Below are 19,423 nucleotides of genomic sequence, written 5' to 3'. Positions count from 1 at the left end.
TCTTAAGCATCAAGAGGAAAAAAGCAGGTCTTGCTGGCTACTTATAACAAGTACTAACCTTTAAAGCTTCATTAGGTCTTGGCAACTGAACATATCTATGAAAGGAAATGATAGTACCATCCATAATCATCTTTCACAGCATCATATTTTAACTTGTTCATGCTAATTAAGAACAAAAATATCATCCAAGTCTACCTCTATCACAACAAAGTGTGCAATGAGAAGCAGAATTAGCTTCTACACTAAAAGTGTTTCAGTGAGTCTCCAATGTGCCTCATTACTCCAGGTGTAACTGTAAAAAGGTCAACTCCTACCCAGTGCGCCCAAGATTATGAAAAGAGCTTTCAAATGATGAAACTAATAGCTTCAGGTTTCCTCACTGAAGCATAGCCCCAAAAATTTTGCAGGCATGAGGAAAACACTGGCTAAAAGTCTTTAAATTATGTTCAAAACCACAAATATGAAAAATATTCTCAGCTCGCTTTTCCCACACAAATTGTGAATAAATACTCTCCTCACTTGAGGATGTTAGTAGTGGATAGGCTTTCCATTAGTTTCCTCACTTATTTCAGTATTTATACCACAAATATTTTTCTCCATCTCCACACTGCCTACACTGTCTTTTTGGAAAAGAAAAAAAAAGGTTTAAATACCCTACTTTGATTTTTATTCCTCTCACAAATGTTTCACTGCTCTGTGACTTTACGGTTGGTCACTCAGCATTTGTGAGCAAGAACTAAATAAGCAAACCGAAGTAAGTTCCAAAGTTTGCACCAAGAGAACTTTTCAGTGCATCACTTACCACCCATGGTTTGTCACAGAAGTTATAGATTGATTCCAAGGAGTTGACACTGGGGATGCCTGCATACTGCAGGCCAATGATCAAGTTTCGGAAATCTTCATTTTCTGCCATACTGAATGAATGTTGCCGAACGAGGACAAAATCAGGTCTGAATGACCTAGCAAGAAAGAGATATATTGGGATTAATCAATGATCAAATTATTTTTGAGAATATCAGCATCTAGAAAATATTGCAGCTCTATTAAGAAGAGAGACAAGTTATCGTGGCTTTTCAGGTGCTTTTTTTTTTTTCACCACTGGAAGATAAATAAATCACTTATATAAACTCTGAATATGTTCTCGGGATACTTTTATGTCTGTTGTTGCTCAGGAACTGATAAACAAAGCAGACAAATGCCTCTGCCAGCAGCCAGAACGTTGTGGGAAATGAATCTGTGCCCAGGTGTTCATGAGTGGTGTCTTTGAAGAGTTTGTCTCGGGACCGGTGCTCTTCAACTTTTTTTTTTTTTAATCAATAACAGACAGTGTGATTGAGTGTACCCTTAGCAAGTTTGCTGATGACACCAAGCTGAGTGGTGCAGTTAACAGAGTGGAAGGAAGGGATACCATCCAGACTGGCCTGGGACAAACTTGAAAAGTGGACCTATGTAAACCTAAAGAGGTTCAACAGGGCCAAGGGCAAGGTGTTGCACTTTGGTTGGGGCAATCCCAGATATTTGTAGCCTGGAGAAAGAATTCATTGAGAGCAGCCCTGATAAGGAGTTGCGGCCAGAAGGGTGAGGGAGGTAATAGCCTGCTCAGCTCCTGTGAAGTCCCATCTTGCCCTGGGCAGCCTGGTCTAGTGCTTGGCAACCCTGCCCAACAGCACAACAGAGCTAGATGATCTTTAAGATCCCTTCTCACCTGAGCTATTCTATGATTCAATGAAAACGCTCAATGCTATAAACAATTATTTCTCATCTATAACAGTCTGACACATACTAAACCACCAAGACTGCATAAATCAGAAATATAAGACTCGAATTATAACTCTGATTCCCATACACGTATTTATACCAGACTTTATTCCTTTTATATTGAGCTTACATGGCAAAATTTTGGTAGTGAGGAGCTGCATGGGTGGCATCTGTGAGAAAAACCTCAGCAGCAGAAGTCAGGTAAAAGCCAGTTTCAGACAGCTCAAAGAGGACCTGCTCCATTTTCCATGTGATTTAAATGTTGAGAGATTTACTTCCTGTCTCAGGATCTACTCCACTGTTCAGATTTTTGTCATGCTTAGTGATCAAGCTGTGTTGTATTTGTCAATATCTCCACCACACATAAAATTAGCACATCTTATATGCATAAATTATGCCACCTATTGATTTCTGCTGTTTTCTTGTTTTTCTTACCTGACAACTTTAGTGCCATTCCGAAATACTTGGATATCTACTGCATAATTGCCATCAGCATGGGCTATCAAGTTGATTTCTGAGAATTCTGCCTATGAAAAGAGGATTCACATTAGCCAATTTGATTTATTTTACCTTTATTTCCCCAAAACTCTTTATGTATCTGAACTGCTAAGAATACATATTTGGAACACAATGAGCACTGAAAGAATATTAAACCAACAGGGTGGGTCACAGTATGGGTAATGGCACAACACATTTGGATAAAATATAATATAAAGAAAAAAGTAAAAAGCTGTATAGAGGACTGGGACACAGTAGAGATTATATATTTGCTTGGTATGGCGTACACTAGAGATTGACACAGGCAGAACAAAAATGTACCTAATGTTTTGAAGCAAATAGCATAAAACCAGTATGAAGAGAAATATGACAAAGAATTTCTTATGACAGATTGTGTGTTTTGATTTTTCTCCCATTCTCTTCATATACTTCACTACTTTCTTTTTTGTGCTTTTACTCTATTTTCAAAAACATATGGTGCTACTAAACAGTTGACTTGCAAAACTCACAAGTGAATAATTTTCTCTATGTTCTCACACTGAAAATGCAGCATTTGAAAGGAACCAAATCCATACTCTAAATCTACAGTTATTTGAAATAAACGGACAGGATGTTTTTCATTTACCCAGTCTTTCATCAGCTTAGACTCTCAAAGCACTTTACAATAACATTACACAGCAGAATAATTGAAATGCAGCCAAGTGTCTTCTGGAGGATAAACAAAAGTGTCTGTGCTATCCCAGACACTAATAAAGGATTGAGACTGTCAGAATTCTCATTAGTCTGCTCTTGAAAAATTGTATAGTTGAAGGTTTATAAGTGAAATCTGGGTAAGACTACAAGAATTTAGCGGTCAGTTAAGGCAGGTATTGACTACTCTAGCCACCATTCCAACTCAGTGGCTTAAGTATGCTCTTGACTTCAGGCACGGATGTCTCTTCATTAAATTCCATATACTTACATACTTCCTTGAATCATTATAATGATGTTCTAAACGCAAGGGGGAACATTTAAGATTACTGTAAAAAATATTGCAAAAGGTGGCAGACTGGCATATTTGTATTAATTTTTATTTTTTTTTTTTAAATCTGAGATTGACAAATAATCTCTTCCATTCACTAATAATATTCTATGATTAAGAAGATTCACAGTATAGGGTTTTGTACTTTAAAAGCTTAGCATACAACAGAAAATATCGTAGATTATAGGTTGGATGCTGTAAAGTAGTACAAAAATAAAATAATGCTCTTTGGTAATAAGAAACTAACTAAAGTTAGTGATATTTGTACACAATTTAAGATGCTGATGTACTACAGAGTGATTAAGAGGGTTCAGAAACCTTCAAATTCATACTGATTTAAGGTAGATCTGGTCCTAAGAGAGACCTCACAAAGGAAACTCTAGTCACCCAGAGCTTTTGTTACTAGTAAAGAATGCACACGATATCAGCTGCACAGTCTGTCATGTGAGAATAGTATCCGGAGACAAAATAGCATTTTCTTTTTCCCCTCTCCACCAGTACTGTTGAAGATCCCCGTGAAACTGTTCCAAGCCAGAACATGAGACAGGTATTTAGTGGTGTAAAGAACAGAGCCAAGCAAGATGTTGTAGTATTAAAGTGAATTTAGGTAAGCTGACTTGAGAGTTTTGTTAAAGTACAAAGGACTACATGTATACATCTATAAGCCTGTAGGTTGCTCCAAAAGTAATGCCTCCTAATTATTTTCATGGAAACTACAATAAATACAAAGAACATGATAACACTGTTTGATAAAGCCAATTCTAAGCTATAGAAGCTATAGAACAATGTTTTTCAACATAGTCATCACCGTTAGCTCTACATTTTTTGACAGTGATGAGCAAAAGCCTGCATACCACGCTCACAACAAGCTGCACCCGAGGAGGTAGCTCACTGTTGCTACTGCCACTGCTGAAACATACCACCCAGTCTCACTGTGCTCACATCTGCTTTATTGGTCTCCATAAACTTTCAGCAAGCATTGATGAATGTCAGTGGGGGCTACTTTTTTCACACAGAGAAATTCTATCAAATCCTTTTTCTCCCCACACACTTCCATGTCATACATTATTTTGTTAGACTGCCTCTCTTCGGCCGTCTGCCACATAGCAACAAAATGTAATGGAATATTGATGGGAAGTTTCAGCCTCTACTAGCATATCACCAAACATCCACCTCTGATGTTGTGGGCCAACATAATAAAATAGGAGGCATTACTTTTGGAGCAGCCTTTACACGTGTGTGTATACATATGTTTGTATATCTAGCTGTATATCTATGAAAAAAAAAAAAAATCTGGATGGTTGAGTCATTTAATTACCTGTTCAACCTTAATGTCATATTCTCCATGGACCTTTTTTCCACGAAAAGCCTTGGCCCTGCAGGAAAAAAAGGGAGAAATCAAGGATATATATTTGTAATCAGTAATACATAAAGATTCCCCTATTTTCTTCATACAAAAATTCTTTTACACTCTTTTGTCTCTAATATCCCATCTCATACTGTTGTGATTCTCCCCTAAGATCACCCAACGTGATTTTCAACATTAAAGTGTCATTGTAATTAGTTTGAAAGAGAAATTATAAGCTGTTATAAACTGCAGTTATTGTGATAAAACACAATAGTCCAATCATTAAGGCCTAAGAAGCAGATAGTTTTCTAGACTTTTGCAAGTTGTATGTCTAATCTAGCAATTAACTGCTTTGGAGTAAAGAAGAAGAAAATAAGCAAACTAACAAACAAAACAACTTGTTGGGAAAAAAAGACTGTATCCCTTTATCTTCTTCATTCAGGCCAAAGCTTAAGGTACCTTTCCCAGCTTTACTAATAGCAAGTAAAAATCTGCCACACTTAAAACAAAAATAAAACATAGAACACTGCAAGTTTCAACAGAATGTTATTCATTTTCAACATTGGACAAAATGCTACAAAATGCTATCTGTTAAACTAAATTTATCTTTCCAGTGGAAGAACAATGTAACAAAACTCATTACAGCTTCTGGAAAATTCTTTTCCCAGTGAGGCCCACCACAGGAAGAACCAAGTACCTTAATGATCAATGGCAAACACTGCCCTTGGCAATATATTTCTTAAAGATCTCTTCAATTTTTTTTTTTTTTTTAAATAACTGATGGTAATAAGCAAATAAATTGTTTAAGCTGGAATGTGATATTAAACCATTGTTCAGCAATGAGTTCTATACGAATATGCAATTAGTAAGAAAATAATGAAGAAAGCATTTGTATTACTGATTCATACTGGCTTTTTTGTTAAATGCAGATAAGATACCAAGTTTGAAATCCATTCTTTTACTGCATGAGTTGCACATTGAGCATAATGTTACCAAATAATTTTGCCAATAAGGAAGATAAATATACTTACATCACAAGTACATCACAAATATCTTACATCACAAGCTTACAGAACTATTACTTGTAACTTATTCTTATTTCCAAATTTGTTCTGAAATTTCATACAGGGATTTAAAAAATTACTTGAAAACTGAAGATGCATAGACTAAGTTTTGTAATGCTTTTGTTGTGGAGTATCAGTTCAACCACGTTAATCTAGTAGGCACAAAAAACAAGAAAATCCCCATTACTCAAGACTAAAAAAGCTACAGGGCAGAAAGGAAGGTACCACGTTCAAAGTTAACACCAAACCTGGTTCAGGAGAAAAGTGACCAATTCATAAGGACAGACTGCTTAAAGGTCTCTTTAAAAAAAGATTCACTGCTTTGTAAAGAATATTTAAAACTCCAGTCCTGATTATTAGTTTAATAGCAATACTATTGTTGAATTTGACCGAAAACGTTTTGTTAACTAGTTTTACTTACAGTGCAGCAATGCATACAATAAATACATCATTGGACATCATATAGAACAAATTAAAGAAGAATTATGTTGGCCACATAACTCAGTGAATTTGTAGTGTAGCTGCCCCTTTAACAATGAAAAACAATCTTAAAGTAATACATTTTCTTCAGTGATGAATGGTAATTTGACCATATATAGAGACAATAAGTCAACCAGAGCTCAGACCTTAACAAATGTCAGCAGCTGATTACTTCTTCATGACAGGAAATAGAACTAAGAAGCCACTAAGATCCAAAGAGAGGCTCCTCTGTTCTTTAGCATTAGATTCATTGCATTTATTAGAATGTGCTCCAAACATTAGTTAAGGTGAAATGCTACCCCTTTAAATTTACTTTTTCTACTTCGGCATCATTTAGAGATGATGCAGCCTTTAAACAACTATGCTCTGGCACAATTCATATTTCAACAAATGACTTCAGTTTTGAGAATAAACAGCATAGTAAGTAGTGAAGTTATATCATCTCAGGCTTGAAAACAAGCATGACACTAACATTCAAAGAAATTTAATTTCAAATTAGCATCGGCCAAAATTAACTATATAAAAATTTGTAATAATATTCTCCAAATGCTGATCCACAAACAGCAAGACTTCATCTGGATCTCATTAAAAAAGAGCTTACAACGAAAAGAGAAAGATACTGAGGTGCTGGAGCATGTCCCAGGAAACAAAGCAACAAAGCTGGCAAAATGGAGCACAAGTCTTATGGGAAGTGCCTGAGGAACTGGGATTGTTCCGTCTGAAGAAGAGGAGGTTCAGGGGAGACCTTATAATGCTCTACCTGAAAGCAGATGGCGGTGAGGTTTGAGTCTGTCTCTTCTCCCATATAACAGTGGTAGGAAGAGAGGTAATGGCATTAAGTCACACCAGGGGAGGTTCAGTTGAATACCAGGAAAAACTTCTTCACAGAGGGTTGTGAGGCATTGGAATGAGCTGCCAAGGGAAGCAGTGGAGTCACTGTCCCTGGAGTTGAAGACATGTGGAGATGTGGCACTGAGGGCATGGTTTAGTGGGCATGGTGATGATAGCTTCATGATCTTAAAGGTCTTTTTCGGCTTTATTTGTTCTATAATTCCAGAAGAAACTCTGAGGTACTCATACTAGGAGCATGCTGTGAAATAGAACTTTTGGTTTTTTCACCATGCTCAGGAAATACAGTGATGCCTTATTTGATTATTTTCCTATTTGCAATCCTATCATAAAGACAGTACTTAAATAATTACCTTATTTTCCTAAGGGAAAATAGGGAATAGAATAATACAGTGTTATTAACTTACAGAACTGTATTGAAATGTAGTCTGAAATTCCAGTTACACCTTATTCATCTCAGCCCTAAGCATGAATATTTGTGCATCAACTCTCATAGCACCTCAGCAGAAAGGAAGTAATGCTTTCAACACTGGGACTTCTAGTCAAAGCACCTGAGTGCCTTATTGGCACCTACTGCTCCTTATTTCAGTCATTAGCATGAACTTCTTGCAGTTAGAATCTATGCAAAAAATATTTCACGTATTTTGAATTTCTTGCTTCACAATTAATTTTCTGGACAAAAATCTTTCACATTTGAAGTTAAACAACTATGAAATAGAGTTGTCATAGATACAGCCAAATATGACCTCATGCTATTTAGTTTTGGCAAGGACAATGAAGCAGCAAGTAATGAAAATGTTTAAAATATATTTTAAATAAAAACTGAAATGTTTCCCTCAAATCACTGAGCAGCTATATACATCTCCACAATACCTTACTATCCCATGAAACCAATTATAAGTGAACAAAGCATTAACACTGGTACTACAGTCAGTTGGCAACAAAATCAACAGGAAAATTATTTCCTACCATGCAACAGACTTATGCTTATTCAATTTGCATTCTTAAACACCACAGTGCAGAATTTACTAGCAAGAGCCTTTATTAAAGAACACACATCCTGTAAAAATATGGGTTCTAGTCCCACAAACCCCTGCTCATGTAAGTCTCTATTTGCACAGCACCTCACACACTTAAATGCTGCAATTTGCCCTTCTTGCCAATTTACTGAAGCATTGGTGGTATGATTTCTGTACAGCGTGCACAAGATTTAGATTAGCCTAAGCACTGGTTTCTAGTCATGCTGGAACAGTGGGATACAATTTCTGCTCACTTCAGTAAGAGCTTTGTACGCTCAAAAATAATTATAGTGCCAGTTTACAAGTGGGCAAGAGTTTATTCACCAATTAGAACAGTAGCACCCTCTAGAGTACACAAATTACAGTCTGTCTATGCGTAAAAACAGCATAATTCACTCCAAGCCAGGTAACTTACACATACATATACAGTCTCAAATAACTGGTTCACAGGCATTTCCATGTGCATATGAAAATTTGAAAAAAAAAACAAATTAAAGTTTCATAGTAAAGTTATACTTCTGCACATGACCTAACCAGTACTTTACTAATGCAAAACATGTTTTCTTAAGCTATCATCTTATAAATTGCCTTAAAAGCAGCAGACTACCACCACAAAATAAGCACAGAATGTACCAACTCATCGTGACTCCCAGCATTGCAAGTGCTCCCTGCTGAAGTGGGGTTAATTAGATTATCATTAATCTCCATTACCAGGAGCCTGTAAATGTGAAGAGCAGCAGGTTCTATCAGCTCTGAAGTAAAAAGCACAGCTTATGTTATCAGATTCCATAGTTCACCTCTATACCAAGCTAGTTACGTTCTGTTATTAATCACTGAGTTTGCTGAAGTGTCAGATTCAATGGAGACACTGGAATGGAAAGGATACAAGGGTAGTCCTCCCCAGTTATTTACTGTGTAATCTGAGAAGTCACAGAAACTTGATTAATTTCATAAAAACAGTATGACAAACATGACACAATTACTGCATGGCTTCAGATTAAGTCATGACCTTGCCTTCTGAAGGAAGAAAAACACTGTTCAAGCACCAGTTTCTGCCAGTAATGCAAAGTTCACAATTGCAGTTTGGCCTCTCTTTAATCAATCAACTCCCAGTGGAAATGTATTATGAGCACACTCTGTGTGCAGTGGTACAACATTGCCATGTTTTTTTTGATAATGCAATGTTTCCACTGGTCTCTCCATTGACTATCTTTACCTGAAGTCACTGTCTCTGATATTCCAGTGCCAAACTTGCCCATCACATCATACAGAAAGAGAATTACTGGGAACAAAACCAAGCACTTGCAGTCCTAGCATACAAGGATATGATGGAGTCACCCCAGATGGCCTAACAGTATTAGAATCTATCACACAGATTATTCTGTCAAACTAATAGGATTATGCATTGCTGATCTGCCCAGTTTTACTGAAGTACATTTACCTGAATTATTCAAACTCAACAGGGAAGTACAAAACATCTGTAAGAAACAACCATCCTCCAGGGCAGAGCTTTTCTTCCCTGACTTCTATAAGCTGAAGAACTTTCTCTTACATATATGATAAAAACAGAGCTCACTACCTCATTCAGTCCCTCCTCCACAAAGGCATGGACCATGGAATCGTTAATATTGGAAAAGACCTCTAGGATCATCAAGTCCAACCTTCCACCAGCACTGACCACTGAACTGTGCCTAAGAACTGTTTTACCATTCACTTTACAGGTGATGGCTCAGCTCATGAAAAGGTATTTTTCAGTAGAAGATTTTCCTGTCCAGACAATAGAGAAATTGCCCAAAGAAATCAAACTCTAAAAACGTTTTTGATAAATAATGAACTATTGAGAAAAAGAATGAAAGCTGATTAAGTGGCAATCATTCCCCTTCCCTTCCTGTGCTACATATCCCTCTTGCTAGAGTATTTTTTTCCAGAGCAGCTTTGTATGTGGACCTTCAGAGGCTTCCACAATCTCTGACTCAATCCCAATGTCATAATTTATTAATAGCCTTTTTAAAACAAACAAAAAAATTACCCTATCCCCTTGATATATATCAGAATGTTATCATCTTTGTTTGTTTAAACAAAACTGGGCTATTTATTCTTTCTTTCACAGTACAGATCTTCCAGCCCAAAAACCATCTCTGTTGTTTTAATCAGGATCCCTTCTATTTGTCACTCTGTTTTGTGCCTGAATACAGTATTTTCAATAGAGCTCTAATCAGGAGGAATATGCCTCCTATTCTTGAATACCTAATTGTAACTTAAATTTGCTGGATGTTTTGAACAGCATGCTTTACCAAAAATGAACTTTTTCATGACCAAATGCTAGACTGCCTTTCTGTTTATGTCTCTAAATCCCACATCTACAATTATGTAATATTTACCACTAGCACATTGCTAGATTTATGGACACAGTGTAATTTCTGTGTTGTTGGTTATTTTTCGCAAGTAAGATGACAAATTAAAGTGTTTTTAAATGTTCATTCCCTCATCACTAGAAGACATCTTACTTAATGCAGCACATTATATAACCTTTTCCAAATCTGTTAGACTCATTAGAACAAACCACCAGTATGCTTTTCCATGGCTAAATCTCTATTTTGAATGAAAAGTCCAAGCTTCTATGCAAAAAAAAAAAATCACTAACCCAATCATGAAATATTACTGTTCTAAATGCTGCTAAATGTTTCAATGGCTCCTAGTACTGTAAGACTCAAAATGCACATTTGGCGTTGCTCTGAGTTTCCTAGACCTAAAAGCTAGAAATAACATTAAGGGATATTTGAGTTTACTTTTTCTGTTGAAGCAAAGAAAATAAAATGCTAATAGCCCGCCCAGAATGAACCATGTTGGGCTATGATGTGTGGATTTTCACCTTCAGAAATCCTGCAGTTAATTCAGAAAATTTACCTTATGTTCCCCAGTTTGTTTCCTTCTGTGCTTATCCTGTGAATGAGATTTTGAACAAATCAGTCAATGAAATGAGACAAAGAGGAAAGCGTGCAAAACTCACGCACGTATAAAGAAGTGATAAAGATAATTCATGCCTTGCAGCCACAGACTGTAGCTAAACTAGATTAAGTGCAACATCAAACCTGCAGCTTTAACTGTAGACCTTCCATCTTCAACCTACTCACAGGGACAAGGCTCAGGGGAAAGGCTGGACATAGGAAGAGAATGCATTATTACCACAAAAGCCAGAATATCTTGTTAGATACACACACAGGATCCAAATTCTTCCAGCTGGACTCTCCTTAAGGATTTCAAAGCCATGTAACTATAGTATGGGCTCACCAACACCCAACTCCTCAGATTTAAGTGAGAAAAGATTAAACAAGTTCTCAGAGACTCGCAGTTGTTTGCTTCAGAGATCCTTTCACTCCATCAGGTAGACTCAGAGTTACAGGAATACTAGAGGTGGCCTTGAAATCAAGATCCCAAGCAAATCTTTTCATCTTTATTCATGTTAGTGTAATTTATTATTAGACTTAAGATGGTCACTTGCTGCCCCATTTCTCCACATTGATCAATCAGAAAAACTAATTTTTACAGACCTGCTTAGCTTGTTTTATCACCTTCATAGGCGCAGTAAAGAAAGCATATGGCTTTTACTGCCCTCTTCTGTGGAAAGAAATGTACATCAGATTGGTTTTAAAAAAATGTTTCTAACCACAGACAAATACAGATCCATCATTATCTGATGATACTGTACCATTATCAACTCCTATTTCAAAGGAAAGGAGGTAGCAGTGACAGGCAGGAGCTGAAAACAGGAAATTATTCATTATTCTAAAGTTAGGTACATACTTGTGCTGAATGATTGACATTACACATGATATACATGATTTATAAGCCTCACTTGTAAATAGTTTGAGATCTACTAGAGAAAGCATATTACCAGCAACAGTTGAACATATGAACGGTTCCTACATGTTTAACGCAGGGCTAGCAGAAACCCTATGGAAACAGTTACTGATTTTTTGACCTACTGCAGTGAGAATATAGCTGATACTTTTTTGTTTTGACACTTCCAGGATATTTCTTTCTGTCTGTCATATTTTCAGATGTACCAGGACTTTTGTTTTATCACTAGAAATTTTTCCCTCTCACTGAAAGGAACAGTCTCTTCTCTCCACAACTAAGCTTTCCAAGTATGTTATAAAACTAAGCTAATTTTAATATTGCATTTAAAAGTATAATTAGACATAATTTTGCCTACACTTAAAATACAGCCTGCTTTATTGATTCTAATATTCTCTAAAAAAAAAATAAATAAATAAAAATCAAAAAAGAGCCTGCGTTCCTAAAGACTTCCAGCTTCCCATTTTGAACTGGAGAATAACACAATTTTCCAGTACTGCTGAAGGTAGGAAATAAACCAGCCCTTCCTTAAATGAAATATTGTCCATAACACTAAAAGTAAGGTGAAGTCTAGCAGACTCTAACAGAAAACCTCAAGGATGTAGAGACAAATGGGAAGTTATAAAATATGAGAATCATAATGAAGATATATATATCATATATATATATGATATATTAAGTTTCATGAAAGTACTGTCTCGTTTAGACTTTTGTAAGCAGCTGTGACCCCTTATTTGCTTAGAGTTCGTCTCATTAGAAGTCAAATTTAATAATAAAGAATCTCCATGAGCAATATATTCATTTTAGGCAGATGATACATTTCATTAAAGCAAAATCCGACAATTGCTCACATCCCCATTTGTTTGTTAAACAAATCTGAGTTTTTAGCACTTAATGAACACTGAAATCAAGCAAGTCCCACACTGTCCCAAGTGCCTGCTGTGCAACTGCACCAGCCTGTCTGTATTACACCAAGGTCACAGTCAGCCCCAAAAGTGGGTCAAAATCTAATGTAAGCTATTCCACAAACCCCAGATTTTGAAATTCAGCAGTATGCCAACCTTTTGAGCAGAGATCTCCCAACAGGCCTGTGTTGCAAGTCCCCTACGAGCCCAGAGCTGAGCTGACTGGCAGTACATTACAGCTGTGATGAGCAGAAGCATCTGCTGAACACAGAATTGTATTCCAACATCTCTTTCCCCTCCCAGCTGAGCTTTACTTTTATTTTCTGCATAACTAAATGCTGTTAATTATCATATGCTTATGAGAGTCACTGCCAAAAAAGGCAGTGTAACAGACACAAAACAACTAAGACAAATAAGTATTCTCGTTTGACAAACAGCTCTTCCTATGTTTTCTTGTAATAGTTTCATAATTGAACAATTCACATCTACGTGATTAACTCCTCAGGGCCTACAGGACCTGTTCTCTTTTGCACACAATAGCAAAGGTGGTTCCATGTTCTAGAGATCTGAACAGATTTTCCCTCTAGGAGCTGCTCTGTGGAAAGACTGCCTTAAATTTAGTTGGCAACATATATCATGTTAGTGAAGGATGCCCAGGAGATGAACTGAATCCAGTTCTACATCATTTTATGGGCTATGCCTATCCACTTCAGTCCCTAATGGGAAGTGGCACACTTATGCTACTAGTCACCTCTCCACTAATGGATCCTTGGGCAACTAGAAGTCTGCAGATTATGGCACTGTTTCATTTGGATGAGGAGTCGTTAGAGAAAAAGACAGGAGTACTTTTCCCATGAAGATACTGCCACTGGCAAAGATGGAAATAGCAGGCGTGTGCAAGTCTGTGTTACGTAACATCCCAAATCTGCAGCTAGTTACTGGTAAATATTTTTGCTAGTGAATTTATGACTCTGGGCAAGGATGATCATTCCAGTGAGTAAACAAAACTTGAACAAATAACAGCATTCAGAGGAAGAATGTTTTCTTGGTTATTCTACAATAAGGCCTGTTGGGACAAAAGCTCAGGATGCGTTGAAAGCCTTTCAGAATGAGAGAATCAGGATTTTCAACACTGCAAGTTGAGTTTGCTAAAGAAAGAAATGCTGTTAGCTCATTCTAGCTTACTACTGCATCAGCACAAACTAGACTTCAGTTATGTCAGTGATTGCTTCCAGACAGCAATCTTGTATCAAATTCATGTATAATAACTAATAAACTGCCTGCCATTTTTTCCAAAATCCTCCTTTTTTTTTTTTTTTTCCTAGTTGTGGAATAGGAAAGTAAGAGAAAAAACAAACAACTGAAAAAATGCAACAAAACAAGAAAGTCATCACTGAATTCCTAATGGCTCAATAAAAGCAAAATGCCACAAGGACTTGTAGACAGGGCAATTTGTTTTTTTTTTAAATATAATCAGCAACTAAAATTTCTGACTACATAAGAACAGCAATTTCTATCTTTGGTGCTGTATGCCACTTGAGAAATTCAATTCTGTAACTCTGTTTTCTGTAAATGCAGTTTTTTCTTTTTCTTTTCTTTTTTTTTTTTAAACCCAGAAGTTAAATTAAAAGAAATTCACACCGAGTTGAAAACTGAATCCTGTATACTGGTTTTGGTAAGGAATTCTCACCAAAATTCTTAGTAGATACCTTTTAAAAAATATATTGCCATAATATACACTAATGATACAGAGCCAGTAAGATCAGATTCCTCCATTAAGATTTAAGAGCAACCAAAACCACTCTTTCAGACTTTTAATAAAGCAGCGATTACAGATACTCCTTCTAGATGTCTTTCAAATTGTCCACTCAATGAAGATTACTGAAGACAAAACATTTGACATCCTCTTATATTACTTCGTATCTTTTACATTTCTAACAAAACTTAACGAGCTGCCCAATTTCACCACTCTGCTGTGAAAGGAAAGCAGACCAAAACACGGTGAATTTCTACAATGCCTACGTTTATGTAATCCCTGTAACTGAACCAGAGTTTCTGCAGGAATTGCCATCTCTAAGAAACAAAACCAGAGCAGGCTTCCACCTATATTTGGTTGAACACCGCCATCTGCTGGGAAGCTTGTAAACTGGTGACGTTCAGTACAGACGGGCAGCAGCAGAAACAAGTATGAAATCCACTGAATTACTGATTTTAGAAAGAAAAAAATATATATATATCAAACATAAAAAGCCCAAAACATAAACACACACACACACACACACACCCCAAAACCCAACATCAACAAAAAAGCAGCTTTCAAAAGCAGTCTGGGAAAACAGTCAGTCATTTCACACATGAAAATCACTGTATTCTGAGAATTTTTTTTTTTAATCAACAAGGCATTTGTAGTATTTTGAAAAGTCATCAATACTAATGAGGTCTCTTATTTAGATTTTACTTTGTAAATTTATTATAACTTTTGTTCCATTCCTAGATTCACTCTCTCTCGTTCCTACTCCCTTCTTCCCCACCCGTCCACCTACACAAGTTTAAGACTAAAAAGATGGAACATGCCAAATCACAATGTTTATACAAAATTTGTATTCCATTATCACACACTTCTCTCCTCTCTTTCAGTCAGAATGCCATAATCCTCAATTTTCGGCAAGAGGACTGCAAATTTTTTATTCAATTTGCCTACGATGCAGTTGTCCTGGCAACCAAGTTGAACTAGACTTCAAGAACTAGTGGTTTCTGTAGGTAAAATTTCTCACTCAAACTCCACAATATGCTTCTTCCTGAGCACAAACAGAAAACCCATCACCCTGAACAGATGGGAGTAGTCTGTGGGAAGGCAAAATCTGTCAGAGCAAGAACATAGAACATGAAAAAATAAATAAATTTCTGAGTCACAGGCCTGACAAAAATCACAAGCTTAGAGTAAGATTCCTAAATTTAAGAGATACATTTAAGGAAAATAGTATGTGATTCTTTTTATTTGCTGTATGATTTTGTAAACTCTTGATTCTCTTCAAATGAAGTGTCAACTTTTTTTTTATTTGAAAGTACAGCTGAGATTCTTAGTCAATTCCAAAAGCTGTAATAATAAAAAACAGTAAAGATGCTCACAAGAAAACTGAGTACTCACAATATTGGGACAGTCACTAAATAGTGTTGGCTTCTCTGAAGGCATGGAAAAGCAACTATCAGACAAACTTAGCCGTGACTTGAACAGCTGCTATGCCATGACTACTGTTCAGCTCTAATTAAATACCAGTGCTACCTCATTTAAAAACACTAAGGATGCAAATCAGACCCAAAGAACATATTGTTATGTTCATTAACTGTTAAGCCTTCTCCATCACATGGGAATGTTTGCTTCCATCTTCAAACTTGCTGAAGCAAGCAGTTTTGACTGACACAGACTTAGCTGATGAAATTGAAATTACTGGTCATGGTTTGAAGAAAAAAAAAAATAGGAAAGACAACAAATTCACAAAACTGTCAAGAAAGATAAACTATTGTTATTCTTCTTTGAACTGGCATCTCCTTTTTCCCTAGAGAGTTCTTCACAATCTTCTCTCATGTTTTGCTAACGCTAGTAATAAAGACGTGAGTCTCCTAGAGACAAAATTAGCTATTTTACATAGATTTGCACCATTGTTGTCATCTTACCTGACATTGAAAGGGTAGTTATGCCTGTGTATGCCTACATACACACACATGCACACGTGTGTAGATGCCTGCCGATGTCAGAATGTCCAATTTCCTGACTCTATAAAATCTTGGCTTTCTAAGCATGCAAGTATTGTATCAGAGTCAAGAATCACTAATTATATGGTATTTTGCAAACCATCACCAGGATGACAGAAGGTAAATTAACACAGTGAAACTTGTATCAACAACTATTCTGTCATCTGTTGCCTAACCTCCTAGTGAAAGCACAGCAAAAATATGCTAAATATAACCAGCTTTTTTCCCTTTTCTTCTTTTGTAAACAAACTTTGTCAGTGATTTATGGTTTTCTGTACAAAGCTTAATTATATTTTTCCTGGGCTTCGCATTTCTGCCATTACACATACAATCAAATTCATTCAGACTTCCAGGGGTGGGAATCCCACCACCTCCCTGTGTAGTCCACTCCAATGCCCAACCACCTCTTCCATGATGAATGACTTCCTGATATCTCATCTCAACCCCACCCAGAGCAACTTGAGGTTTTTTTCCTCATGCCCCCACAAGGAAGAAAGAACAAAGCCAGAGAGGCACAATCCAGAGAGACAAGAAACTTTCACAACCATTCGAAGTGGACTTCAGAAGCCGGTGCTACCAAAACCAATGAACTTCCTTGGCCCTCGCAGTGGCTGCAGCTGCACATTGCCATCCCAGTACAGCATTCACACAGCTTCACTAAAAAGCTAATGAGGAAGTTTGGGCTGCAGTCTAGCAGTTTTATGTCTGTCCTAAGAACGTTTGTGCTGGCATTGAAGCAGCAGAAAGGTGAGGACAAAATCCTAACTTTAAATGACAGCAAAGGCATGTGACCTTAAAGGAAAATAGATCCACAAAATCCATCTTTATAAAACTTGCAATCTTCAACAAGTAGCATGGCTGTATAGGATGGCAAATTGTTAGTAACACAAACTTTTTTTTGAAGAAATCAAATGAAAATGATTAACCTGTAGTATAAAAGATCCCTAAAGCAAATGGTTCTGATGCTTTTTAAATTCAGAAATTTCTTGAAACAACATTTATTCTAGGCCAGACAAATACAATATTCTCTCTGCAGCCTGGCTCACCAACTCTTTTAAGACCTTCATCACCTGAATTCTAATGCCCAGCCAGTTTTTCCAGTGCTGTGACACGAGACTAAGATGAAAGTGAAAAAGAAAAGCTCTACAAATACCAATGAAAGAAGAGGAGAATAATGATTTATTTTTTGCAATGCTGTAAGGTAAGAATGCTAAAGCTCTGAATTGTCTGTAGCATTATTGCCATGTGAAGGTTGGCATTTTTAAAAACCTCAGTGCATTTATAAAGACCTATTTAGATCAATCTCCAGAAAACAGTTGAGGACAATGACGTATATTATTCATTGTAATGTTCATTGCAATGGTGAAGATACAATCTAAAAAAAAAAAAAAATTAAAAAAATTAAAAAGGAGGAGAAAAAGCTTTACGAAGCTGATGAAAACCGCCCTCCCCTTCGCCGAATTTCCTCTGAGCAAGTCAATCCTTAGGCAAGATAAAAGAACAGCTACATAACCTATAGCTACAGGATATACATGCTTTTTACTTTGAAAAATATCAGACTACAAAAGACATAACATTTACTCAGTTTTGCATACAATTTTGAGTATAATATGAATTAAAACTAAAAAGGTCAGAAGAATCAAAGGTCAATTAATAGAACAAAGGAAAACAGTCAAGTCAGTCTGATAGCACAGGGGAACGACAAATGACAAGTAAGAAAACTAAAAGAATAACTCCTTAACACATGGTCCTGTGAACAAGTTTACTTTCCTCTACACAATTCTCTCAAAAAGATATTATTTCAGAAAGGATCCTCAAATTTAAAAAGAAAATCAAAGCAAGGTTTTGATTATGTAAAATCCTAAACCAAGATTATTCTGGCTCTTGTTTCGCTCAGTGACTCACTGCAGAAGTTAGTATCACATGCTCAAGTCACCTGCACACTACTCGTGCCTTGGAGAAGGCTACATTTATCAAACACAAATGACTCAGAATTTAACATTGCATAGCAATAGTAGATCACTACTACCCAGTTCCGAGAAGCACTTGAGTACATGCATATAGAATAATTTATGGCAGCTAACAAATACTATCTTCTAACAAATGTTAATGCTACATTAATTTGAATAGAACACAGTGATGTATTAATCTGAGTAAGACAGACAATTCCCCTCCACTTGATCTTTGTAGGTTATGCACCCGTGGATTCTGAGGTCTCTGATTACAGAGTACCCATTACAACAAAGGAGTTTACATCAAAGAAACACTTTAGAGGGAAGGCATTTGTATCTCACACATGAATAGCGCAGCTAGTTTCAATAGTAGTGATCTTAATTAGAGGAAGATTTGTTTGTTTGTTTTTTTATTTTCAGTGGAAGGCAAAAAGCTCTCAGAGCTCCATATCTGTTAGGAAAAAAAAGTAGGAAAAACTGTAAGCACTGCTCATTTTTGCCTACTTTATCTTTCATCTGTGTAATTTGCTTAGCTGGTTTAGAAAGAGAAATGCACCAACACCTGCATATCAAGCACCAGCCTGCGCCTGGCAGATTTAACATGCAAGAGAATTTCAACAAGAAAATCGTCAGCCCAGACAAAAGAATGCTGCAAATTCCTTCCCTAAAACCAAGTGATATGTAAGTTCAAAATAATTGTTAAATCATTAATGCAGATGATATATATCCCATAAGAAAGGAAAGCCCAATGGCTCAAGATAATTTGGGCTAAATGATCAATAAAAATCAGGTACCAAACTGGGTATAGATTTACTTATGCCCATCATTAATACCCTTAACAGACTTCACAGTTAATGATACGAGCCTCGAAAATATTAAATCTCAACAGAATATTTATTATTACCACCATAATTAGAT

The 19,423-nt window shown here is 36.5% G+C and overlaps 1 protein-coding gene across 2 annotated transcripts in view; it reads right to left on the bottom strand.

The window, feature by feature from the left end:
* Window positions 1–19,423, bottom strand: part of SYN2 (synapsin II) — a 143,672-nt gene that overhangs the window by 94,244 nt on the left and 30,005 nt on the right. For both annotated transcript variants that reach the window (XM_048957734.1, XM_048957736.1), the window contains exons 2-4: window positions 4,596–4,653; window positions 2,194–2,285; window positions 803–959 (exon numbers count right to left, since the gene is read on the bottom strand). In XM_048957734.1, the coding sequence (XP_048813691.1) occupies window positions 803–959; window positions 2,194–2,285; window positions 4,596–4,653 (307 nt within the window). The remainder of the gene's footprint in view (window positions 1–802; window positions 960–2,193; window positions 2,286–4,595; window positions 4,654–19,423) is intronic.

The sequence above is a fragment of the Lagopus muta genome, chromosome 11 (genome assembly GCF_023343835.1).
Source record: "Lagopus muta isolate bLagMut1 chromosome 11, bLagMut1 primary, whole genome shotgun sequence".
Classification (NCBI taxonomy): Eukaryota; Metazoa; Chordata; class Aves; order Galliformes; family Phasianidae; genus Lagopus; species Lagopus muta.
The sequence above is the reverse complement of the archived record's forward strand: the minus strand, read 5'-3'. Positions and strand labels throughout refer to the sequence as shown.